At 40.5% G+C, this 27,137-nt stretch overlaps 1 protein-coding gene across 6 annotated transcripts in view; it reads right to left on the minus strand.

Moving 5' to 3' along the window:
- bcl11aa (BCL11 transcription factor A a) overlaps nucleotides 1–27,137 on the minus strand; it is a 183,467-nt gene that overhangs the window by 127,977 nt on the left and 28,353 nt on the right. The window contains exon 2 of one of the 6 annotated variants that reach the window (XM_063055949.1): nucleotides 6,146–6,192. The exons of the other annotated variants lie outside the window; for them this stretch is intronic. Coding sequence (XP_062912019.1) covers nucleotides 6,146–6,191 — 46 coding nt within the window. The 5' untranslated portion in view covers nucleotide 6,192. The remainder of the gene's footprint in view (nucleotides 1–6,145; nucleotides 6,193–27,137) is intronic. 6 annotated transcript variants of the gene reach the window in all.

Raw genomic sequence — 27,137 nt, forward strand, 5'->3', positions numbered from 1 at the left:
TCATGGCTGATCCATTATGCAACAGCATATCCACCTCATTTTTGCAGTAACTTTGCCCAATGGGGGTAAAAAATTATATCTCAGTTTTAGGTTTTCAATTGGCATGGCCTTAACAGTTTTATGAGGGAAGAGATTTCATGATTTTGATCTTGCCCTACCTAGCTACCCCAACCATCCACCTAACACGTCCTGGACAGGCTGGGATGACAGGTCAGAGGAAAAATTGGCTGATCATTCAAAAAAACAATAAATGTAACATTATTCTAATTATCATCTTCTTCCCTAATACCTACTTTCCTGTTACACCCCAACACGATTACCTCCAAACAGCAAAAAGTTCCTTTACAAACAGTTAGAGCAGGTATTATTTATAAGGTAAACTTCATCCAATTATCAACGGTATTCTCCAACCACATATAAATCTCCAAAACCCAAAAAAAATACTTAAGCAAAATAAAAACAGTTCAACCAAGCTCTGGACTCTTTTTGATCCCTAAAGCCAATTTGAAAAAAATTTCTTTGACATGATTAAACATATTTTGAATGAGCAGTTAATCTTCCCAGGTATAGATATCACTGTGGCATTCAGTACATGTCTGTACATTATATGATATTTATTTTTAAATGGCTCTCGGGAAGAGAAAGAAATGAAAATTAATGAAAACAAAACAGAAGCAGAATAAAAAAAGAACTTCCATTAAGTGTTATTGCGCATCCAGTATATTCCATTTGCAAGTCTCTTTTTTTCCAATGGAAAGTGACAAGCAATTAGTTTTAATGAGAGAGGTGTGGAAGACAGTAGCTTGAATTAAATATTCCCATTCGTCACATACAGCACAGGTCAGCAGTTCCACCAGCAACTTGAGAAGGCAGCCACAGCAGAGGATTTGTTTGGACTTGCAGTTACTTTTGAGACAGCCCAAAAAGCAGCTGTCTGACCCAGAACCACTCAGCAGAGTTGGTAACAGGGTGGGCCAAGTTCAGGCTGGACAAACTTTTCAACTAAATTAATCAACGCAACGCTCCTTGTCCTCCTGATACTTGCAGTCTCCACCATTTTATTTTAGCCTTTCAATCAACACTGCATGCAGGTGCTTATTATTCAACACCAGTGATGAGTGTTAGTAATACAACCACACGGATGACAGAGGGTGTGGATGGGTTTAGCACAGCCAATGGGCATCACACACACATCCGTAGTTGTATTGTCCACTCAATGGCAGAAACCACTACCAAGGCATATTGTGCTTATTTCTAATCTCTACATATTGCCTCTTTTTTTTTCTCCTTTAAGTAGAACCTGCCTACATTCATCGAAACTTAAATTGAGGCCACACAAAGGTAACACAGGAGCTAGCTAGTAAATGCTGAAATGCAGGTTATTTTATTCAGGAAGCAGCTTGAGACCTAAATATAGATATGTTCAGGTCCTGTGCTTTAAATACTCAGAAATCATTGTCAATATCCTTTTCTGGGCCCTTAAATATCACAGGGCAAATATTAACATATAAAATGCTTAGCGTATTCACAATCATTTCCTCTCCTGTTTAACTGAGGGCTTAACTATTTAAAAATGAATACTAAAATGAAAAGAAAACAAGAATTTTGGATGTAGCACAGTACAGATCAATCCCATGCTTCTTCGTCAAAGAAAAGCCAATGCTTTTACGTTCCTCATAGAGTGGCTTTGCAAACTAGACACCGTTCTAGAAACTCCAAACACGGACACAGCATTTTATTGATGACCTAAACCCGACTTCCACAAATCATTTGATTAAAAGGTAGAACATATTCTATAAAGAGGAACAGGGGAGGCAAATATCTCTATTAACTATTCTCCACATAAAAAAATGGAGATTTGAACACAAGAAAGACGTGGGAAAATTACAAATTAATAAGATTATGAGTTGATTTAAGAGTGTTAGAATAATCCCCTCCTTTATGTAAGGAGTTTTCCCTCAGAAAAAATCATCGTATGTTAGAGTTACAATGGAAAATTAATACAGAGGATTAGACCATTCAGTTTTTCTTGCCTGTTCCACTATTCATTACAAATATAGCTGATCTTCCCTCAGTTCCAATCTCTCTATATTACTCTCATTCCCAAAAACTCATAAATGAATCATAGGTAAATTATTGATGTATAACTGTCACGTGCAAAACCTGTTTTGAATATATTCAGTGGCTGAATTCCGGCACAAATCACTAACAAATTTAAAAAATATAAAAATCTTCAAGTTATATTAGCCTTTGGTAAACAAAAGGTTTATTGGATATCTGTTTTTACAAAAAGATTATTTAATTTGGATAGAAACCACTGAGTTGATCAGTTAAGTTAAATTATGAATTGAACTTCACGCCAGCTAAATTTGGTTTTATGTAGTTAGGTTGCTAAGTTGAACAGTTTTGTATCCTCAGAGGATGGGATTTGTACATGAATGATAGTATGTCATTAAGAGTTAACAGTGTTCAGTAAAGGATGTTTTATTGGTAATTCTACTTATCATTTGCCTAGATGTGCCGAAGACCAAAAAGCCTAAGGACACAACATTGGCGAGGATGGGAAATTGCTGCTTGAAGGAGTAGCAGGACAATAATCAAGTGTGAAGTTTATAAAGAATAGGGTACTCTAGCTGGGGCTGAAGTGACAGCAGGTATTAAATAAGGTAGATATGTCAGCAGGTTTAAGAGATATGACTGGTGTCAGCCATTTGCTCTGGAATAAGTTCCAAGACTGAATGAGATTAACAAAATTCTGAGAGAGGATAATGATCAGAGGAACATGACCATATATGAAGGAAGGAAGGTAGAAATATTGCTGGTAATAAAGCCAGAGATTATGAAGCATTGGTAGAATCTTGTCACAAATCTAATACAATCAATTACGAAGGTACTATAAAAACACTGAATGTACATTCAGACCATGTTAAATTGGCAGCTGCAGCGCTGCTTTGTGTATGTAATGGCAAATGAATGAATTCAGGCAAAACTATTCCCAGTAAGCATGTAGAATAACCAAAAGAATGAGCTTGGAACATAAAATTGTAAAACAGTTTAAGTCGGGACATCATGGTGCAAGCAGGAAACAAACAAGCCCACAAAAGAGGCAACAAGGAGCACTGTCCCTTCACAGTTAAGGCAAATGGATACGAGCAGTGGATTCAGCAGGAAAGTGCCTTTGGAGTGCTAAAGCTGGGAGGAGCTTATCATGTGGTTATTGAAACTTCAGGCCTTAGAATGTCCTTTGAAGACTGCCCAGGGTAGCTAAGGGTAGTTAAGAAATCTTATGGGATGTTAGCTTTCATAAGTCAAGGGATAGCATTTAAGCGTCGCGAGGTAATGATGCAGGTCTATAAAACTATGGTTAGGCCACACTTGGAGTACTGTGTCCAGTTCTGGTCGCCTCACTATAGGAAGGATGTGAAAGCATTGGAAAGGGTACAGAGGAGATTTACCAGAATGCTGCCTGGTTTAGAGAGTATGGATTATGATCAGAGATTAAGGGAGCTAGGGCTTTACTCTTTGGAGAGAAGGAGGATGAGAGGAGACATGATAGAGGTGTACAAGATAATAAGAGGAATAGATAGAGTGGACAGCCAGCACCTCTTCCCCAGGGCACCACTGCTCAATACAAGAGGACATGGCTTTAAGGTAAGGGGTGGGAAGTTCAAGGGGGATATTAGAGGAAGGTTTTTTACTTAGAGAGTGGTTGGTGCGTGGAATGCACTGCCTGAGTCAGTGGTGGAGGCAGATACACTAGTGAAATTTAAGAGACTACTAGACAGGTATATGGAGAAATTTAAGTTGGGGGTTATGTGGGAGGCAGGGTTTGAGGGTCGGCACAACATTGTGGGCCAAAGGGCCTGTGCTGTGCTATTCTATGTTCTATAATAACAACAAGACACAAAAACAAATTTGTACATTACTGAATTGTAGTACTCACTACAATTTTGCAAAATATACCTGCAAAGGAAGTTTTTTTACTAACTAGTATTAGTCCAGGGTGAAACGAGCCTGAGTGGAGGGCAGCTTGTTGTCAGCTGTCAGCTGATTGGTGATTGAGCATTTTTTGAGCAATGGGAATATTTATAATCTCCAACAAGTCGCTTAAGAGTAGTTGATAATTTATCAATCAGAGGGAAATGGTTCACGCGTTCCAAGAAGATGGTTGTAGCATCCTAAGAATATAATAATGCATCTTAAGGTGGAAGGCAAAGGACTGAGCATGAAATACCGAGGTTGAGCTAAATTCAAATGATGTCTGGCTTAAATGATACTATTGCAGAACATGTGGCTGCATTAGTTTTGGGGAAGAGCTCAGTGCCTACCAAGATTCTACTGTTTATGGAAACACAATGTCCTAAAATGGGCCCAAGCAATGTTAGAAATACCAAGCAAGTTAGTCAGCATCTGCAGAGAGAGAAAAACTGAGTTAGTTACTGTCACCTTTACATTACAGGATGATAACCCCATGTACTCTGACACTGTTCATATATCAGCAATGATATCTTTTTGTACCAGTCACTGGTAACTTCAGAAGTCGACTGCCTTCCATAAAGGATGTTTTATTATTGGCTCTACTGTTTACCTGAGTAAACAACAGCACCAAAGAATGAATGGACATTAAAAGGATAGCAGTGAGATAGGGAGAGTAGAGGAAATAGGTGTGAAATGGCATGACTGGTCATATAATCATAAAACCAAACCTCCCACATAGTAAGAATAAACAAAGAAACTATTTCATCATCAAGGTCACATTGTCAACAAAGAAAGAAAGTATGACCCATGCTAAACATGTTATCAATATTGCTGTCTTACTATCAGAGGTCAACAGGACTTTTACCTTACTTTGACACGGCTCAGATCATGTTCAGAGGGTTCTGAGTGCTCTGGACATACAAGAAGTTGGAATCTTTCACAGGTCCAGTAAGGACAGTCAGGCCAGTGAACACAGCATTGACCTATCTACTCAACTGCTTTCACCTTAGCTTTCTGAAGCACATGAGATATCACAGGCCATAACTTCACAATTCTCCCCCCAGACCCTCACTGCACAATGTTACATGGCTGCAGAGTTTCAATTTCTGGAGACAGCCCCTTTACTTCCAACGATTTGATCAAGCACCAAACTTAATCAACAGAAGTAGTAGCATTTCTGTCATTGTTAAATGAGTATTGGCAGAGACATCTGCTCCAAACATAAAGCCTCTCAGTGTGTAGCAGATAGAACAGTTGTTTAATGGTTAAAATGTATATATTCAATCGATAGAGAAGAAGGGGGGAGGGGTCAAGGAAGAGAAAGGGGAAGGAAAAGAGGGTCTGGAGAGAGGAAAAGGGGAGAGAAGAGCTACAGGAGAGAGGGGCAAAGGTAAAGAGGGGGAGGGAGGGAAAAAGGAGGCAGAAACAGAGGAGCAAGAATTAAAAAAAACCTGGCAGAAGCAAGTGATTGAATTACCTCACTGAACATAGTTCTGCTTAACTGGTTACTCTGCTTCTGCATAAATCGCCATATAGAGCAGTTCTGCTTCCACATTTCAAACACCTGCACAAACCCCAACAGACCGGCTCGAAGTTGAGAATCCTCACACATGCACAACTTTGCTCTAAGAGAGCAGAGAAAGGAATCATGGGCAAGTATTTTTCACCCACAGGGAATATCCACAACCTGCTGCACTAATACTCTAATTCTATAATTCACTAACTTCTGGTTTAAATATTTGCATATACAATTTGTAAATAATTTCCCTGCATTTAAACAGCTCCATCTTCCCCAATACTATTACTCCCAGGGAACTTAAAGAACCCACCAGTCCTCCCACTCTTTGCCCAAGAAAGCATTTGGTAGAGGACTTTACTTTAAAATTGTACTTGCTCTTAACAGCCGTTCATGAAGGGAGTGGAACTTTTAGAATCAAGCTACTCCACTTCCCATTAAAATAGGAAGTGGAACAAAACAGGTTTCAGCATGTTGATGGGCTGATGATGTCATCAACATGGGAGGGAGGTGGTATCAGGAGAGGACAACGCCTGTGTCTGCTTTCAGTAATCTAAATAACAAATTATCTTAAAACACAGGAGACTTGAAGGTTCTTGGGTTGGGGGATGGGGGATGCAGTAAGGTGAGTGGGAAACCATTTATACTCACTTTTCCAGCTTGGGAATAGGCTTTCTAAAGAAGTATCCTGTCCCATTCTAAATGTAGCAAGAAACAGCAACATAAGAAACATCAAAAATCTGTCAAAGGCAAAAAGCACTGTTGCAATTGAAATTAAATGGAAAGAAAAACTTTGCCACATATTAACATATACTGTAAAGGTTAATGTCCTGGTCTTGAAAAACTCAACCAATTTAAAGCAAACAAATTAATGAGAATAAACATGTTTTGATCTGCTTTCTTGAATGGATGCCCCATGACACATTTTACTTGAAGAGGAAAGATTTTCACATTGGCTAATTTAGAATTTTCACAGTAGAGATGCATCATAAATTAGGCTGATTCCTGGGATGGAGGATCTGTTATATGAGGATGGCGCCTCAGCTCTCAAATTTAGAAAAATAAGCAGTGATCTCAAAGATTTAATTTTTTTTTACAGGGCTTTACAGGGTAGATGCAAGGTTGTTGTTTGCTTTGGCTGACAAGCCTACAACCAGGGGTCACAATCAGTAAATAAGAGGTCAGCCTTTAAGAACTGATACTAGAACACATTCCCTCACCTAGACGATAGTGAATCTTAAGAATTCTCTAAACAAGAGGGCTGCAGGAGCTCAGTTATTGATAGTATTTGACTCAGACTGATTGATTTTTAATGTTAAGGGAATTGAGGAGTATGGGATTAATGCAGGAAATAGGCGATGTACCACAATCTCATGGAATAGTAGAGCAGGCAGAATGGACCAAATAGCTTCATCCTACTTCCATATCTTGTGCACTAAAATCAATTAGTCAGTCCTAGGCATCCAAAGTACAACAACCAAAACTGTGTCTGGAACTATTCGATTTAGTTAGCTTGAATAAAAAATATATAGTTAATGAGAAAAAAGTGAGGTCACTAATTTGTCTCAACTCTTATGGTGCCATTCTCCAATACTCATTCTTCACATTCACAAACTGTTCTTTCCTCTGTTTGCAAGCACTGTAGTGGTAGCATCCCAAAGTGACCCCACACCCACAGTGGTTAGGACAAGTGATTTGCTGTCACTCAGACATAATCGCAGACCACAACATTCACAGTCTGTGGGATATTTTAAAGCAAAATTGTACCATAAAGGTAGCAAATTAATCAACAGAATGAGCACAAATTTTGTGGATTTGTGACATTGAATTACAAACAGTTGTTTTAGAGAGGAACAGATTTTTTACTGCAACTATCACAAACATCCAATACATTGCATCAATAAAAACAAAATGCTTTATATGTAATAGATGGACCCATGCTCCTTTTCCCCCAAATCTCTTGGGATGCTGACCTGCCTATTTTTCAATTTTTACTTGTGAAAACTAGGTACAAGGTTGAATGCTGAACTTCAGTCCTTGAAATCTAAATTTACGCCTCTGCTGCCATTCTCCCTCTCTGCTCAAAAGTCTTAATGTTTCCTTTCGGCCCAAAGCAAAGAAGCAACAGGCCCCATTACACTCATGCAATCTTCCTCAACAGATAATCCCTCAATGCCTTATGACAGGTCATTTCTAAATGGCAAGCACGAGGAGAGTGCAATCTGCATATGCTCTTAAACAGTACAGCTCTGAACTACTTTCAGTTGTGTCTCAGTGCATGAATGCAGTAACCCGAAGGTTACCTAACAAAGCGCAGTCCTTAATGAACGTCAGGGTAGCTCATCTTCATCATGGAGACTATATCATTTACTACAATGGGCCCCACGCTCACAAACCAGCAAAGGAGACAAATAATAAAGCAAAGTTTTCACTTCTCCTGCTATCCAATGTGCTAATAGTATGCTCCAATGTTATAACAACAGGGGAGACAATTCAACCCACCAGGGTCACAATAGCTCCCACTAGCACAGTCCCATTAGTTGCTTCCCCCTCCGTAGTTTCCCTGTAATGCTGCCACTTATTCACTCACATATGTGCTGGTCAATTCTGCTTTGATATTTCACCACAAGCTTACACAAGCAGAGAATTTACAGTAGCCAGTTAATATACCAGCACATTTTTTGTGGTGTGGAGGACACCAGAGCACCCAGTGGAATCCTTGTGGCCATGAAGAGAAACGGAAAGCTTAACACAGACAACACCAAGGTCAGGATCAAAACTCGCTCCTTGAAACTAAGGCAGCAGCACTAACTGCTACCCCACCATACCACCTCGGCTCAACGAAATGTATGTTTGCATGAGGAGGAGCTTAGTAGGATTAATGGCGCCTAACAGCAACTCCTTTGCTTGCATCTTCGGAAACAACTCTATTTACATTTTTAATATCTCTATTTTTCCCTTTCAAGTTTCCTTTGAAGACCCGGAGCTGGAGTTACACGCTGACTACGGTTCTTTGCGGGAATGGGACCCGCTCTCGGGGTTTCAAGAGTGGCCACTGTTCGGCACGCCAAGGTCTCAGCCTAAGAGCTCAGCTCATCTTCGGAGGGCCAAGATCTCGTGGCTCTGGAGATGGGTGGATTGAAGGTCACTGTTGGGGCAGATCAGGGTGTCGTGTGAGATGGTCTGTGTGTGCCCAGAGACCGGAGATCTTTGGACCCAGAGCTCGGAAAAAGTGATGCAACGGACTTTTAACATCGTAAACCAGTGAGTTGTTTGTTATGGCTCCCCTCTTGCTGTGAAATGAAGACACCTCTTTCTCCCTTATTAGGGAGAGAGACAGCCTGTGATGTGTTGAATACTGGGTGAACAAGTAGTCTTTGGAGTATTGCAGGTCTGTGTCTTTTTTGCTGCTTTGCTCACGATTGAGTGTTCGGTGGCGATACCAATGCTTCTCTCATGCCGGTAGGGGAGGGGGGTATTGTTGCTTGCTGCTGCTTACACACAGGAGGGAGGCGAGCTGAGGGAGGGGACTTTGGGGTTCTAACATTTAACTGTCATTCATTCTTTGGGGACACTCTTCTGTTTTCATGGATGTTTGCGAAGAAAAAGCATTTCAGGATGTATATTGTATACATTTCTCTGATATTAAATGTACCTGTGAATCTTTGAAACACAAGAGGAACTGCAGATGCTGGAAATCTTGAAGCAAACACACAAAATGTTGGAGAAACTACCTGGCTGAGCACTGAACACCCGTGCTATTCAACAGGCTGGTGTGTTCACTGATATCTTTATCATCTCGCTTCAAGCAGTCTTCAATTATAATGGTGCCCAAGAAGAACGTGGTAACCTGCCTAAATGACTATTGTCCAATAGCATTTGCATCCACTGTGATGAAGTGCCTTGCGAGGTTGACGATGAAGCACAGCAATGCCCGAGGAGCTCCTATTTACCTACCGTCATGACAGGCCAACATCATGGGATATTTCATTAGCTCTCCACTCAGCTCTGGAACATCTGGACAGCGAGGATGCACAATTCAAGATACTCTTCATTGACTACAGCTCAGTATTCAATACCATCATCCCCTCAAAACTAATCAATAAGCACCAAGATCTTGGCCTCAATACCTCCTTGCGCAATTGAATCCTCGATTTCCTCACTTCCAGACCCCTATCAGTTCGGATTGGCAACAACATCTGCTCCACAATCAATATCAGCACAAGTACACCACAAGACTGTGTGCTTAGCAACCTGATCTACTCGCTTCATAATTACAACTCCCATCCCATATTAAAGGTTACTGACGATGCCACTTTTGTGGGCCGCATTCATCAAAGGTGGTGATGAATCAGCACACTGTAATAGGTGGGAGATTGAAAATCTGGCTGAATGGTGCCATAACCTCTCACTCAATGTCAGCAAAACCAAGGAGCTGATTATTGACAAGAGGAGGAAGCTGGAATTCTATGAGCTAGCCCGCATCAGGAGATCAGAGGTGGAGACAGTCAGCAATTTTAAATTCCTCAGTGTTATCATTTCAGAGGAACTCTCTTAGAACTTTGTGCAGATTCGGCTTGTCATCAAAAACTCTGACAAGCCTCTATAGACGCACAGTGAAGAGTGTACCTGGTATGGGAACACCAATGCTCAGGAAAGGAGAAAACCAATAAAAAGAAGTGGATACAGCCCAGTCCATCACAGGTAAAGTCCACCTCACCATCGAGCACGTTCACGAGGAGCACTGTCGCAGGAAACAGTTTTCATTCAGGACCCCCACCATCCAGGCCATGCTCTCTTCTCACAGCTTCCATCAGGAAGGAGGTACAAGAGCTTCAGGACATATGCCGCTAGGATCAGGAACAGTAATTACACTTCAACCACCAGGCTCTTGAACCAGAGGGGACAACTTACTCATCCCAACACTTAACTGATTCTACCACCTATGGGCTTACTTTTAAGGGCTCTACAGCTTGTGTTCTCAATATGTATTGCTTGCTTGCTTATTTATTTATTTGTTTGTTTGTTTGTTTATTCAGTCATTCATTTATTTTTGCACTTGCAGTTTGTTGTCTTTTGCACTTTGGTTGCTTATCGATCATGTCTCGTTTTTCATTGATTCTTTTGTTTCTTTCTATTTACTATGATGCCCACAAGAAAATGAATGCATCTCAGGGTAGTTTATGGTGACATACATGTACTTTGAACTCAGCAGGCAGGGCAGCATTTATGGAGAGGAATAAACAATTGACATTTTGGAGCAAAATTCTTCATCTGTTCTTGTGTGTGTATGTTTGCATGAATTGTTGCACTCTATTTGCACCTACTCAGCAAATGGAGCTGCTCACCCATGCACACATCAACTTTTGGACATGGGCTAATAAGTAGCAAGTAACTTTAATGCTATAAAAGTCCAAGGCAATGATGACCATCTCCACCAAGAGAGTCTAACCACATACATGATATTCAACAATACAGGTTGATTACTCCTTATCTGAAATTCCAAAGCCTCCAAAATCTGAATTTTTTTTGAGTGCTGAAATGATGTCACAAATGGAAAATTACACAAGATATTGGGAAGTTTCGAGGCAATGTGCAGGTCTCTGTGCACCGCGGGTAGTTCTGAGAAGTGACTTAGTGACCTCATATGTAATGACAGTTCACTAATGAAAAAAATTAGAAAAAATTGCATAAAGTGAAAAATGAAGATCTCGATTGTGTATCGTCAATGGAATGAACATATACCACTCATCGGTAAGCTGATCATGAAACAAGCAAAGATCTATCACAACAAACTGAAAATTGAAGGCAATTGTGAACATTCGGGAGGCTGGTTGCAAAACTTTAAAAAGAGGCATGGTATTAAATTTTTAAAGACCATAAGCTGTGGGAGCAGAATTAAGCCATTTGGCCCATCGAATCTGCTCCACCATTTCATCATGGCTAATCCATTTTCCTCTCAGCCCCAAACTCCTGCTTCACCCCATATCCCTTAAAGCATCCGTTGATCACGAAAATCTAGCACCAGAACAAGTCTACAATGCTGATTGCTCTTATACCTTACATCAAACCTAAAAATAAGTAACATACAAATACAGTGTATTGCTACTCTTAATCAAAACACAACATCGTAGGTGGAACCATTGTTTGTTGGTGATTCAGGTAATGCCCAACGAAGGCCTCTCATGGTCTGAGTCGACGTTCCCCCCCCCCCCCGACCCCAGGTAATCTCCCGATGTTGCTGTGCTGCTTTTGTTACCCTGCACACATTATATTTTCATTATGTTAATTATATGATGAACAAATGTAAGACAAAGTCTGTTTATATTAATTCAGAGTCGGAAAATTATGGCAATCCCTAGCTACTTCACTATATATTCCAAAACACTTCCAGCCCCAATAAATTGTACTCAATCAGTAATGCCACCACCAATATTATCATTATATAATTGACCGAAAACTCATCTGGACCAGCACATAAAAGCTGCAGCTAACAGAACAGGTCGAAGACTGGATGGTCTGCAACAACTAACTTATCACCCCACACTCCAATGACTTACCACCATTCTCAAGGCATAAATTAGTGTTTAATAGAATACTGCCCATTCGCCTGGACGAGTGCAACTCCAAAAACACTCAAAGAGCCAAGCACCATCTCGGGGCAAAGCCTGCTTGGCACCCCACTCATTACCATAAGCCTTCATTCCCTCCATTACCATCATACTGGGGCTGCAGAGTACCCCATCTATAAAATGCACTGGTATTACTCACATAAGCTCCTCCCTTAACCATGACCTTGACCGCCGTAGTGGCTTCAGATACACAAATCTTGCCTTGGAAATAAATTGTCTTTGCTTCATTGCTGAGCCTAAATCTAGAATTCTTACTCTGCAGCACAGTGGAAGAAATGAAGGACTGCAGCTGTTCAAGAAGGTGGCTCACCCCTATCTTCAAGGGCAAGGAGTTATGAATGCTGACCTCACCAGGGTCATTCAGATCCGAAAAACTGAAGAAAGTAGGTTTGACTGCAAGTCCTCAAAGATTACCTAACCTACCAACACTCAACATCTAGGTGTGAATGTGAAGAAGAGTGTGGAAAACAGAGGTTTCAGCATGAGTGTCTATCATCAGGGGAGAAAACTGAGAAGAGAGAAAGCATTTAAAATCAAGCCTAGCTAGCCACAAGTTTTCACCTTTCCCTTCAGAGCAGTCTGGTCACATTGTTGTATTAAGAAAACTCTAAACTTAGACTAATGTTTAGATCTGAACTAAAGTGAAGCAGGTACCTCTGGCAATATTGTTCCTGGTAACAGAAGCAAATGTTTCAGAAGGTTTGGATTAAAACTCTCCCATGGTGCAGAGCACACTGGTGACATTGTAGCTCTAGCCAGACAAGAAGGTTTTCTGGTTAATCTGCTGCCAGAAAACATTTTACAGTAGCTCTTCAGTACAGCTGTCTGCTCTACACCATGACATACAACAGAGCACACACCATTTACGGCTTCTTCACTATTACAGGAACCAGATAAATACCCCTCACTCCAGTACAGTTTGGGTCGAACTCCCACCTTATATGGACACTATACATCATGTAAACAAACATTATATAAGATGCCATGGCATGCGACACAAAGACCTGAAAGAGAAGAGGCTATTCAGTCAAATAAAGTGCCCACTGAGAATGTCACAGATCATTCTCATCCATCGCTGCCTTGGCACCAAACCAGCCAACTTATGCCAGTTGAATTAGCAATTAGTGTTAGGGCACACTTCATAAATCACCATATATCAGGCGGCACCTCGAGTTATATTTAAAGCTGCAGCTTTCTTAAAATTATATATCCCTTGCCTCCACCTTACTCATCTACTACTGAGAACAGGCCACCTTATCATCTTCCAGTGCCTTTTCTTACTGGTGTTCAGAAGGTCATGAACATCCTCCTGAACTGCTCCAACATTTGTCATTAAATGACCCACAGTGCTCTAGACTTGTCATTCCAGGAGTGCGATCCCACCGCCCCCCCAGGAATATTGGAGGAATGCACAATACCAGTCCAAATTAGAGTCCCAGGCCTTCCCTTGGGTGCGACAGGGCGTACAAGCTATCACAGTCTAGGCAGCATTGCTGACAACAGTGCTCCTTTCCTGATGAGTTTAATGCACTCTATGCAGTCTGAATGAAGGCGACTGGAATGCAACCACCTTAGCAGCCTCCAATGCACTGGAACCAACAGTCACCACTGCAGTCTTATGGAGAGTGAACCTGCAGTAAGTATCTGGCCTGGAAAGGGACACCAGCTGTGTCTTTAGGCTCTGTGCAGATCAGCTGCCGGGGCTACTTACAAACATCCTTAACCCTCTCTGCTTTAATACGAGGTTCCCATCAGCTTTGAGAAGATCACTATCACACTAGTACCCAAGAAAAAATAGGTAACTACTATCCAGTGACTCTAACATCCACTATTCTCAAGTGCTTTAACAGGGTGGTCATAACACACATTAACCCCAGTCTCCCAGACAACCTCGACCCACTGCAATTTGCCTACCACTGAAACAGGTCTTCAGTAAATGGCATCTCCCTGGCACCTGAACCCCAAGTTAGCCTATTATTTATTGACTACAGCTCAGCTTTCAATACTATAATAACAAGCACCCACAGAAAGCATCTAGCCGGTGCCCAGATTATATCTTCACATTTGTCATAAGAAATCAAATTTAAAGTGCTTACTAAACCATGCGTACTCAAGAATGAAGATGGTGAATATTGTAAAGAATTGAAAGGATTTCTAATAACTTTGGGCTGGAAAAACTCTTAAGAAAAAGGAAAAGATGCTTAGCTCCACAACAGGAATCTTCTTTGTGATGGCAAGACTTCCTAAGGTCACCAGCACACCAAGACATTAACATAAATATAATAAGAAACACAAACAAAATGTTCTCCAGTTGCTGAGGGGAAAAAAAATTGAGAGTGAAATTTCAAGAACCAAAGGAATCTTTCAATCATTATTTATTTTTTATGTAGGGATACAGCACGGTAAAAAGCAGTTCCGTCCTACAAGTGTGCACTGCCCAATTGCACCCAGGTGACCAGTTAACCTGTTAACCTACTAAACTACACGTCTTTGCAACATACGAGGAGACTGGAGCACCCAGGGAAAATCCACTCAGTCACAGGGAGAATGAATATAGGAAGACCAAGTCCAGAATCGTGAAAATGCTTTGTGATCATCCAAAGTTTTACTTTGGTGAAATCCTGTTTCTTTTCGAGTACCAGTATTGACGTCCCCAATTGGTTATTGGGAATGGGGTTGCTGTAGATTGTTCTTAAACGTGACATCCTCTTTATCTACAATAAATAAATCATTATTGTTAAATTGCTCAAGAAATTGCTGAAATTATTTCTTCATTGTTATTACGTTGTATTGCAAAAAACATTTCCATTTTACCCTGGATAGAATTATACCAGCTCTTCAGATTTTGGTGTCTTTCCAGGGAAATATTACTGTAATAAGAACACCATTTTATTTCCACTGCTTCCTGAAATACAAAATTCCCTTTCCACTATAGCCAGACCAGTTTAAATAAAATGAATCCAAAAAAATTTCCAGATTCCACAACAAAAGTGTCCCAGTCTTCTCTGCCTCGGCTCGCTGATAAGATGGGTACACAGGCAATGCATTTTCAGATTCTATGGATTTTGAATCTGGGAAAATTTTGTTTTATGTTTTCAAGCCCTGCCCCCATCACCTAAGAACCCATAAATTGAACACAGTGGGACTCCTGAATTAATTTGACCATTTAAAAGTCAATGATTTATTCTCAAAATGACCAAATGAAGGATGCAGTGCTACCTCCATGGACAAATGCACCACCAAGCTCAGCTCTAGGGTATTAACATCACAAAGCCTACAATCCTGCTGGTTGGTCTTTGCCAGCTAATTGAAGGCATTCCAGTCAACAGTGATGAATTGATGTCAGTGTTTCTGAGCTGCAGTGCTCCCTACAGTCTAACCGTCAGCTGACACATGCTACTCCAACTCTCACACCCACAACTCTGGATCAAGTGGCTGAAGGACAGATAATTCCTCTACCATAAGCAGCAGCTTAAAATGTGAAAAACAAAGAACACGGTAATACATCGTAACCAAGGACTTGAAACACTGAGGTCAGGAACTCACCAAAGTCGGAGACATACTACCCCACAAACAAACCCATGCCAGAATTTCTATGTTCTGAATCACAGATATAGAGTACAGGTATACTTCTTAATGACAATCAGAACTGATTTAGAATGGTCTCCATTTAAAACAGATTCTAAATGAATTGGTTAAACAGTTTAATCAATTACAAATTAAATAAGAGATTTGTCATTATGCCAGCATGTACTGGCATGATGCAAGACTGTGTACACACACTGGACTCAGTCATTCAGATCCTGTTCCAGAGGAAACAGCTGATGTAAAGCTAACAAAATAAATACTGAAGTGGAATTCTGATCTTTAGCTGGTCAATTAACATTCACCCCAGCCAAATATCCCATCCATAAAACCTGGAGTGTATTTCCTGGGGATAGTTTGGAATCTGTGATGAATGAGGAAGTATTTCTTTTTAAACGATGATTGGGATAAACAGCAAATTAAAGTTTAATAAATATGTTCCGTTCTTTGAATGTTCCATTACAGTACTAGGGTTACAATTTCACTTACATTCCTCTGTTACACTCTTTACATTTTCCAGCTGCTCCTTAAAAATACAATGATGGACAATAGGCAGAGCACTGATCTCAAGGGGAAAGTGCTCTGAGTGCTAGCATTAGTTAGCAATGTAACTAATAGTTCACAGCCTGATACTTAGAAGCACAGAGCTTCTAATTTTAACAGAGTAGCAGAATTTGTGTGGAACAGAATGAGACTAACTCAGAAGATAATGTTGAAAAGAGCTACACAGTTTTCTTGCTCATTCCCTTATGTCAAGTGCTCTCGTCTACACCCTGTTTTTTCCCCTCCAAAGGCTGCACTCTCTATACCAGAACCATGTTGAACCAAGCAGCTAATCAAATGCCCTGATTGTCAATCAGATTCACTCACTGATCAGCAGGCAAATCAAAGTATTTGCTTAAATTGAAACTTAACGTTATCATATCGGTTAATCCCAAGTGCCAAAGTCACCAAGCCCTTACTCTTCTTGTGACCTTCATGTTAATAACTAAACAAAAAGTAATGTTTTACAACTCAAAAGATCTAACACCTCTACTGGATGTTGCATGGAAAGCCAGATTCCAAGCATGAAAGTGTAGACAAACATCCCAATTACAATTGTAGACGATGATTGCCAGATGATCAAAACCAATGTTTATTGATAGTTTTAATTAAAAGGTAAAAGCATAGAATGAAGATCCAATTAAGAACACACATCTCAAACTCCCTAGCCCTACATCACAGATCTCTGTGGTCGCATTCTGTCCCTTAGAAATGTCCAATTTTTTACTCCACCTTCGGTGGCCTTGCCTTTAGTTACTCAAATCAAACCTCTGAAATTCATTCCCCATGTTTTGTTTCTGAATAGACATTAAAACAAGGCATCATGTGGTCAATCCAGTCATTGTAAAAGATCCCAAAGTGTAATTTCAGACAGCTGAGGAAGCATCCCCAGTGTGCGTGTACCCCTCAATCAGTATTACTAAAGACAAATTATCAAGCAATTATCACACCGCTGCTTGTCAGAGTTTGATATTTGCAAGCTACTTCCTAAGTTTCTACAATGACTCATTTCAAAATTGTCAGTAAACTGTTTTGGGACATGCTGAAAGACATAAAACATACATTTAATTCTTCCTTTTATTACATTTCACCAACATTCTCTTGTCCAGGAAATTCCCTGGAAGCTAGCTCTGTGCCCTTTGTACAATTCAGTAACACACCTTGTAAAGATGCATTGTTTATGCTGCATTGCTGCTGTCAATCCCAACTTCATTGCACAATTGCTCGATACTAGCCAGACAAAGAATAATACTCAGCCCCCATATATAAACCTCTCTCCCTCTCTAAAAGCCCACTTTAGAATATTAGGAACCAACTTTTTCCACTTTGTCCACCTTAGATTTTCCTATAAATCACCCATCCCAATATAGTTACTTCACATCTAAAGGATTTCCATTTCAAATCAGGCGAAATATAAATTTGATAAACATTTGCATTATAAATAGTTAATTCTATAACAGATCAATTGTAAAAACTTTAGTGAAATCTTTCTTTACACCTTGCTTGCACTTTCAGACATATTACACATCCTTCATGGACAGACAGTTTTCGTTACTTGTCCTCTGGTTGCTTTCCCCACAGTCTCTGACGTATGGTTACTTGATAAAAGAATGAAACAAAAATACAAAGCACAATAACCTCATGACAGCCTTCAGCCCATCCAGCAACTTAATCCAGCGTACCGCAGGACTCGTGCTGGTTTGAATTTTAAAGATAAATTAACATTTCAAAGAATAACCAGAAACAAAAAGGGGGAAAAAAACGACTCTGCTGATTGGCTATAATGCTAACAATTAGCATCCTGTTGGTTTGAAAAATAAAATCTCTTGTTATTAAATTCTACACCAGGAAGGAGCCCCAAAAATCAAAACACAAAACTTAAATCCTGTAATTCAATATTTAAGATTGAAAAATCTATTTCCTCAAACTGAAAGTTTTACAATTAGATTAAACAAAATACTGTGCTACCAGTCTTAATCAGCAAGAATTAAGTTTTGTTTTGAGTAACACACACAAAATGCTGGAGGAACTCAGCAGGTCAGGCAGCATCTATGAAAATGAATAAAGAGTCGACATTTCTGGCCGAGACCTTTGTTCTGCACACTTTGCTGCATCTTTGATAATTCTCCACTTTGTAGTTTTAAGCCAGTTCACTTTCCTTTAATGCTATCTCTGGAAACTTTCCTGTATCAAACCAACGTCACCACTCATGAGCATGTATCCCTTTCCAAGTAATGAGCTTTGTACAGAAGTGCACACAGAGCCTCGCAAATGCTGGAAGTTTATTCAATCACTATAACTAACATTCTTGCAATGAGATCAGACTCTCATTGGTAACTGGCTTTCACCTGTCCATCAACATTTCTGTCATCGTGACTGACCACATCTACGCCAACAGGCAGACAAAAAAATTAAAATTTATTCATTTACTGAAGGCTGTTAAATTAGCCCAGGATTCATACTGAAATCTGACTGAGGCAGTTAAAGAAACTACCTTTGAGAAGCCAAGTGACAAGTCATTTTTCTGTTCTTTTGTTGTGGAGAAGTATGACATCAGTGCTACAATACCATATACAAACAGCATAATAGGACAAGATGCAACACTGTGTTCATCACTGAAGCCAGGAATTAGGAGCTGCTTTAAAGCTCTACTCTTCATGCCTACCTTAATGAGCAGCAAAATAGAGCAAGCTTCAGACTCTAAACAGAAAGCAACATGCAAACATATAGAGAGACACAAATCAGTCAAGTTACAGATACCTCATGAACTCACCTGACTCATGTGCAATGTTTTTAAGCAAGCATTAAACCATTAATCGAAAATAGCACAGGTTGGAATATGGTTCAAACATAAGAGATTCTACAGATGCTGGAAATCCAAAGTAACACACATAAATTGCTGGAGGTACTTAGCAGGTCAGGCAACATCTACACAGAGAAACAGAATCAACATTTTGGGCCAAGACCCTTTATTGGGGCTCAGAGTGAAGGGTCTTCAACTGTGATCTTTCCCCATACAGAGCTTTTGGGGCAACTTCACTAATCCTTTAAGAAAACCCCTGCACATAGACTTAGGTCATGGAGTGTCCAGACCACAACTTTCTGCCATGGGATCTCCTTAAAGGGCATTTCAGGCATTCTTTTTCTGAGTTGATAATCTTCCAACAGCTATTACGATTGGTCCTAGTCAAGCATCCCTGACAACAGAGCCCTATGATGCAACAGTTTCTGGAATGAGCCTCAACATAGACCCCTGCATCTCTTTCTAGACTTCCTTGACAAATATGAATTCCAGAAGTGTATTCTTAACTGTTTCATTCCCAGTGAAGACACTGCTAATGGAAAGCACACATGGCGATGCACTCTGGCTGTTCAAGGAGGGCAATAACAAGGAGTGCCCTTCCCGCCATCACTCAATCAAGGTGCTAGCGTTTTCTTGAACGTTCTGGTGATCAGACATTTGGCCACGTGACTTCGACAGTTTGATCAAGGAATGATTCTTCAAGATTTATTGTCTCCTTCCCCCAGAGGGCTTCAGGGCATTTGTGCAAACTGCTGCCTGAATTACATGCACAAACATGTTCTTCTGGGATTAGGCGGAAAGGGACAAGCATAGCTCAGCGACAAGGGATGTTCCATGGCCATAGGAACAGGTTCATACTTCGCAACACCAGAGTCAGATAGGATCGCACAACATGGTGAATCATGGTGTTTGTGTGTATCTTAAGGCATCAACACAGCATGATTGCAATTAGGATTATGGCCACATTGGGTGCATTTCCCCCTTTTCTCTGGAGATCTGTATAGACCAGTGCATTTTCAATCTCCAAACAAACTGAAATTGCTAAAGCACAGAGGGCTATTAGATGTGGTTTGCACAGTAGAGGCTTGATAGTGGCCTGGGCAAGGTGAACTGAAGAACTTTTTCTGTGCCACACAATGTTCCCTCTAAGGTGTACATGAAGGCGTGCACACTCATCTTTTGATACTAGCGCAAAAAAAGGAATTTAAACTGCGCACAAAAAGTTGTCACCCTCTAATTTGTTGGCAAATTAAGTATATTCCACAACTGTACACAATCACATTTCCTTTTCTAGTTTCTGATGTGGACAGTGTTGACAACATGGAGTTTGCAATGATTTGTCTGCAGATTTTTGAACTGCCTTATTTATACTGTTTTTATTGAACAAATTATTGATTCACTATGTCAAATTCCAAAGAAGTAAAGGGTGTGAAGCACAAAAGAACTGCTAGTTCATTTAAAACAGAATGGCCCTATGAAACAGTAGAAACTGCTACACCAAAAGCTCATGAGGTCAGGAATGTGCAGCTAGAAGAAATATTTATGCACAATACAGAAACTGATGTCATCAGTGTCATTGTCACAATGCACAAGCTACTGGAGAATTTGCAAGTGGGAAGAAATGGAGTGATATTTGGGAACTTTACTTTTTAAAGTATCATTTAGCAAGCAAATTACACATGGATGGTGTGCACAAGCTCAAGCACGAGAAAATCCTTCATTACCCACTACAGACCTGCTACATTTGTTTTGTGAGAGTGCAGATGAACGAGAGCTAAAATGATCAAACCCAGAGGAGATCAAAGTTCTTATTGACAGTGTTTTGCTAGCTGTTAAAATGAAAACCTCTATATGTACAATTCAGAGCACACATGTTGTCATTGGGCAAAAAAAATTGCACAGCACAAGATTTTTGTGCATACTGGTCATTACAAATTACAGGAAACAATGGTGCGACATGACTTACTGAAATTAACGGAGTGAGTGCCATAGAACAAGTGCAGAATATAGATTCCACCTGCCAGTGTAGCCTACACAGAGTGTACTACACATCGATAGCTAGATTGGTTCCCACAATCAAGGAATACTGTTGCCACAATTCCAGGATCTGCTTCGCCTTAGCTGTATGCTTAGTCCAGGATTTCTGATGCATGTTAGGTAGAGTTATAGAGTCACCAAGCACAGAAATAGTTGCTTTGTTCCACTATATCCACAGCCACCTTCTTCTCCAGTAACCCTATTTGCCTGCACATTTTGTCTCCCTTTCCGTCATCTTCGGGCAGAAAGATCTGATTGAGAAGGGGGACAAGGATGAATTGGGCCAGTTGCCAAAGAATACAACTTGGTTTTGCTGCAAGTGAATTTGGTCTGGTAGCTAACGCTGAAATGGTATCAGATGGCCAGTGGATCGAAGCAGAAGATGACAAGGTCATTCACGTACAAAGGGTTTTTGACTTGAGTGCCTCTGCTCCCAGGAGTTGTCACTGTTTAGCAGAATGAAGAACAACCAATCACAATGACCAGGCTATAATTTCAAACTGGCCTGGCATGTTCTCTGTTATGATCCCCAAGAACAGATAAAGTATCTAGTAAAAAAAAAAGCTCAAGAGAAAGTTATAACAACACCATTTAGGACCTTCCTAATCCTGATTTGATCAAGATCTATACTCAAACACCGGCCATTCCACCATGTCTTTGATTCTCAATTTAAGTGGGTTATTCAGTCCATCTAGTTCATCCCTCTTACGGGAAGTAACAGTTTCATGATTCCAGGGTCTTTATATTCACTATCTACTTCAGATGATTATGCCAAGTACAGTATGTTTGAGGAGATGGTCCTTGACATCAGTTTTAAACTTTGCTTTATTAGCTTGTACCTTTATCTAGTTAATCCAAAACTGTGCTTAGGGTTAAGTGTGAAACTGTGCTTAGGGTTGACCTCCACTGTTCCATTATTTCTCTTATACACCTTCACTATCAAATAATACCATAAGATATAGGAGCAGAATTAGGTAATTTGGTCCATCACGTCTGCTCCAACATTACATCATGGCTGATCCAATTTTCCTCACAGCCCCAATCTCCTGCCTTCCCCAGGTATCCCTTCATCTCCTGACCAATCCAGAATCTATCAACCTCTGCCTTAAATATACATAAAGACTTGGTCTCCACAGCTGCCTGTGGCAAAGGATTCCACAGATTTATCACTCTCTGGCTAAAGAAATTACTCCTCATCTCCATACTAAAAGGACGCCCCTCTATTCTGAGGCTGTCCCCTCTGGTCTTAGACTTTTCCACCATAGAAAAAATCCTCTCCACATCCACTCTATCAAGGCCTTTCACCATCTGAAGGGTATCAATGAGGTCACCCCGAACGCAACAGGTGAAAAATAGCAAGATTGTCAAATCGTTCTTCATTACTTCAAAATATATCAAGTTTTAGCGTCCCTTTTAAATATTTGCTTGTATCTGTAAAATCAGGACAGCACATATTTACCAAGAAATTTTAGAACATCTCAAAATTGAAAATGGAGCTGCAGTGCCACACCCAGCATCTGCTTCAGTTGTGCACATAGTCCTGTAACCTCAGTATCAGCAAAAACTCGCAGCCCGGCATTGCCCATTTTCACGAACTCGGAAAGAAGGGCAGGTGGGATAGCTCAGTTTGGTACAGGAAGAGCATGCTAGTGGTGATAGACCTGATCCCAGTAATGCAAAGCGTGGGAATATTTTCAATCACGTAACACAGAAATAAACAGTGCAATGTGATCTAATTGATAGACTCATATTGTTAAGGGTCAGGAAGACTAAATCACTAAAATGTTTCTTCAGCCTCAGACCTGTACCCCACAGATCCAGCACTCAGGTGTTCTGTTGGATTTCTTCAACTGTCACTTAATGATGAGTGGGCATGGCCAATAATCAATTGTCATTCCTAACTTCAGCCTCGTCCTAAACCCATTCACTGTGCATGTCTGTTTTGCTCTAATGCGCAACATCTTTCTGCCTTATGATTTTGTTCACCTACGAATATTGTCTCAGTTCTTTCTGTACCTTCTCCCATTTCCTCCAACCCAAATTGGCATCATCTACAAATTAGATGAATTCCTACTTTTCGGTATAGACTATCTAACCCAGAAACTGGACCATCAAGCCATTCCAACTGACATCAAGTTCTTGCCCAGGCAATGCTAAGAGCAGAGCCTCAGACTGTTTCAACTCTGTGGTGACCTACACTGCTACTTCCACAAAGCCACTGCCAGAGAAGCAATTCAGAGATTTGGGTGTAAAGAGGGAGGAATACGGAGAAGTATTTATTGAAGGAGGGATGAAAGATATACTTTTGTTAAACATTTAACTGAATGGTCAGTCCTGAATTTCAATCTGTGGTGCATTTGTAGCCAAGCAAGAGAAAACCAAGAAACAACTGTACTTGTGCCAAAAATTAACAGCTCCCAAGATTTGGGTGCAGGAGCCTCCTGCACGAATTTCAGGAAATTTAATGAACATGGCTCAGCCACAATCAAATTGAATGAAATAGGCTTGAAAGGATAAATTACTTATTCTAACACTAACTTGTACCACTTGTATATAAAAACACAGCATTTCTCTGCGAAATGCACCAAATAATTAAATTTTATGTTAGGGACAAGAGTGGAACTTCATGAATCCAGAAAAAAAAATATTGGCATGGGGACTACAGAAGTATAATGTTATCACTTATTTCAAACAAGCAGCTGAAAGGTGTGCATCCCAGAGGGCCCCAGCTGGCTGCAATTCAACATCCCGCCCACATTTCCGTGTTTAAAATAAGTCCTGTGGAGCAGCCCTGCGGCCTTGCAGCATGCAACAGTTGTAGCTGCACAGGCCCACTGTGCAGCTGACTATTACTACTGACTGTCCTTTCACTATGTTTCAAAAAAAATCTTTCATCTTTTTATATAAAGAAATCCAGCCAACTCCGGGAGCAAAATTGCAAAAAATCTGAAGAGTCTGGCAGCCAGGAAGCAAACTCTCTCTTAACATGAGGCTAAGAACTGAGACACTTGAAAATATTTCAAATTCTCAGAAAGAAAATTGGAGTTCAATTGACAAATGCCAAAATTAAAAATCTGTTGCCACTGCCCATTAAAACTCTAGATTACAATTTTAAAAATATAACACATTAGTCATGCTACATTTGTTTGTTGGTGCTGGATTACAGTTCCGTGGTGGTTGTTTCTTTTGTCTAGTTTAATTGAAGCCAAACCAGCCTAAAACCTCATTTATTCTGATGTAAACCAAGTGTCAAGCACTAAAGGGGCAGCTAAAAGTGCCACTTTCAGATAGCCAAATGCCTCATTCTAATAATAGCTAAAGTCCAGATTGGGAGCAGACATTTTGTGACAATGATGAGGCACCTATGCATTGGAGTACCTCAGGTGCAGCTTCAAACTCGTTTCCTCAGAACCTGCAGAAATTCCAAAACCAGCCCTCAACTTCACTAATTCCAACAGTGACCTTTCCTGTTCTCTCTGCACTGCTCGCTGACTGTGTGGAGGAAGGGGTTGGAATACAGCCACAATTATCAACTGCTCTCCAATGTAAACTACCCTTTCTGTTGTTGCAATAAAAATGCAAATTAAGTGGGATGCGAGGATCAATATCCTCCCTCAAAAGTAAATGACATTTTGAAAATAAAATCTGCATTAATTAGCTATCATTTACTGTACTGGGCCAATCCGAACTAACATTTATAATGTATTAAAAATATTTAATGTGTATCCTTATGAACCTTATCCACATCAAAAACTGATGAAGGGGAATTGGCAAGCAATGCTATAGTGCGACAGTGACAAAGAAAATCTCTGCCATACAAACTACAAAGAAGGTGGCCGTTCAGCCCAGTGAGCCCACATGACTCTCAGAAGAGCAATCACACTTTCCCTTATCATAAACCCCTGCACTTTTGCAACCTTTCCTCTTTCACAAGCCCACCAATTTCTTGTTCAATCATTCTGCCAGTTACCTGCACTGGGGGCAATTTACTTTGGCTAATTAGCCTAATGGTATGCCTTGGGGATGCAGGAGAAATTTGGAGCACCCGGAGGAAAGCTGTTGTCACAGAAGAATATACACACTGTAGCCAAGGTCAGGAATGAACCACTACCCCCACCCCCCAACAACCCAGATCCCTGGAACTGTGAGGAAGCAGCATTAACTAACATCAACTGCATCAAGATGCAGTTAAAAGTGAAACAGTAGTCTGATCAAGTGTGTCTGCACACATTGAACATTGCTATTCATCACTTATTTGCCAAGTACTAAATCTTTCATACGACTCTGTGGTCCATGGGCTGTTTCCAGGGAAGCATACATAGACAAACATTGACTACTGCTGAAAGATTATCAAGGCAATCTGGTCAGGCCAAAACTTGCTGGTTGCCCACAAAAAGGAGTTGACCACAACTGAATATTGCAGACAAAATCATTCCAAGGTGTTGAAGAACTCACTGAACTCAGTCATCTCCACAAAACCCAGAATTGAAGACCCTCCTGATATTGCACATTGTGGGGCTGGAAATCCTTGGACTTGTGAATGGAAAGCATGTGGAGGAAAAATTTGTCAGATACAATGTAAAGCTTGTAAGCAAAAGGACTCTCATAATATGAATGGCAACATATTAATATATATTTACAAATGTTATACTTTTGGAAAAATGGAATTAACACCCTTCCTTAAGGGGAAGTTTGCTGCTCAAAATGTTAAAATCAGTTTAATGATGCTCATTTGTAGCTCTATGACTCAGAAATCAACTATCTGGAGTGAGATCACTGATTGACAGAACAAATAATATTCTCAATCCCACTCAAAAATTACAGCTATAGAAAAACCACAGCTGTTTTGACTAAATACACAATAAAATGTTTAGGTTTGTAGGAGGCAGGGAAAAAAAACTCTCATAATATAATACAAAATGGTTCAAGACCCTCCGCAAATTAGAAGAACGATTTATAAATGATCTCAGTATATTCCCATGTTATCCCAAGCAATTTAGCAACCAATGACTGACCTTAACACTGCACTGACAGTAGTTATAGAGGCCTCTTGATTACTTCCAAATTTAATCACTCCATTGACAGTCTTTCAGATGCCCAGACAGAGCTCACATCCTATCTCTCTAACTCAGCTTCATCTAAGACTTTACCTTTTTAACTAATCATCTATTATCATCCCCAGCTCTATTCCCCACTCCCCTCCTCTACTTAGCATAATCTGACCATCACCTTACACCTCTCATCTGTCATATTACGTCTCTCCTCTGTTCACCAATTGCCTTGGACTCCTTTCTCACCACTCCCCTTCTTCGCTTTGTAAGGCCATCACATCTCTTAACTCTCAAGTCATGAAGCAGGGCTTTGACCTGAAACACCAAAATCCTTTCCTCCTCTAGATGTTGTCTGGCCCATTATGTTCCTCTCACTAATTGTCTGTTGCTCCAGATTCCAGCATCTGCATTCTCTTGTCTCCATCATCTTCCCTGAATGGAGGGTGGAGTTTCGGATGATGGCGCCTAACAGCGACTCCTTTGCTTGTATCTTTGGAAACAGCTCTATTTTTATCTTTACTATCTTTTTTTTTTCCTTTTCAAGGTTCTTTTGAAGACCCTGACCCAGAGTTACATGCTGACCGGTTTTTTGTGGGAATGGGATCCGCCCTCAGGGCCTCACGACTGGCCATTTTTCGATATGCCAAGGACGTGGCCTAGAAGACTAGCACACCTTCAGGGTGCTGGATTTTCATGGCTCTGGAGGTGGGCAGATTCAAGGCCGGTGCCACCGCCTGATGTGTTGTGGAAATACACGGAAGATCGAAAGCAGCAAGCCCAGAGGCCTGAGATCTTTGGGCACAAATCTCGGAAAAAGCGACGCAACAGACTTTTAACACCATAAATCGGTGAGTTGTTTTGTTATGTTTCACCTCTCGCTGTGAAACAGGGACACCTCTTTTTTCCCTTATTAAGGAGAGAGAGAGCCTGTGGTATGTTGAATACCGGGTGAACGAGTAGTCTTTGGGGTACTGCAAGTCTGTGTCTTTATT

The sequence above is a fragment of the Mobula hypostoma genome, chromosome 8 (assembly GCF_963921235.1).
Source record: "Mobula hypostoma chromosome 8, sMobHyp1.1, whole genome shotgun sequence".
Lineage (NCBI taxonomy): Eukaryota > Metazoa > Chordata > Chondrichthyes > Myliobatiformes > Myliobatidae > Mobula > Mobula hypostoma.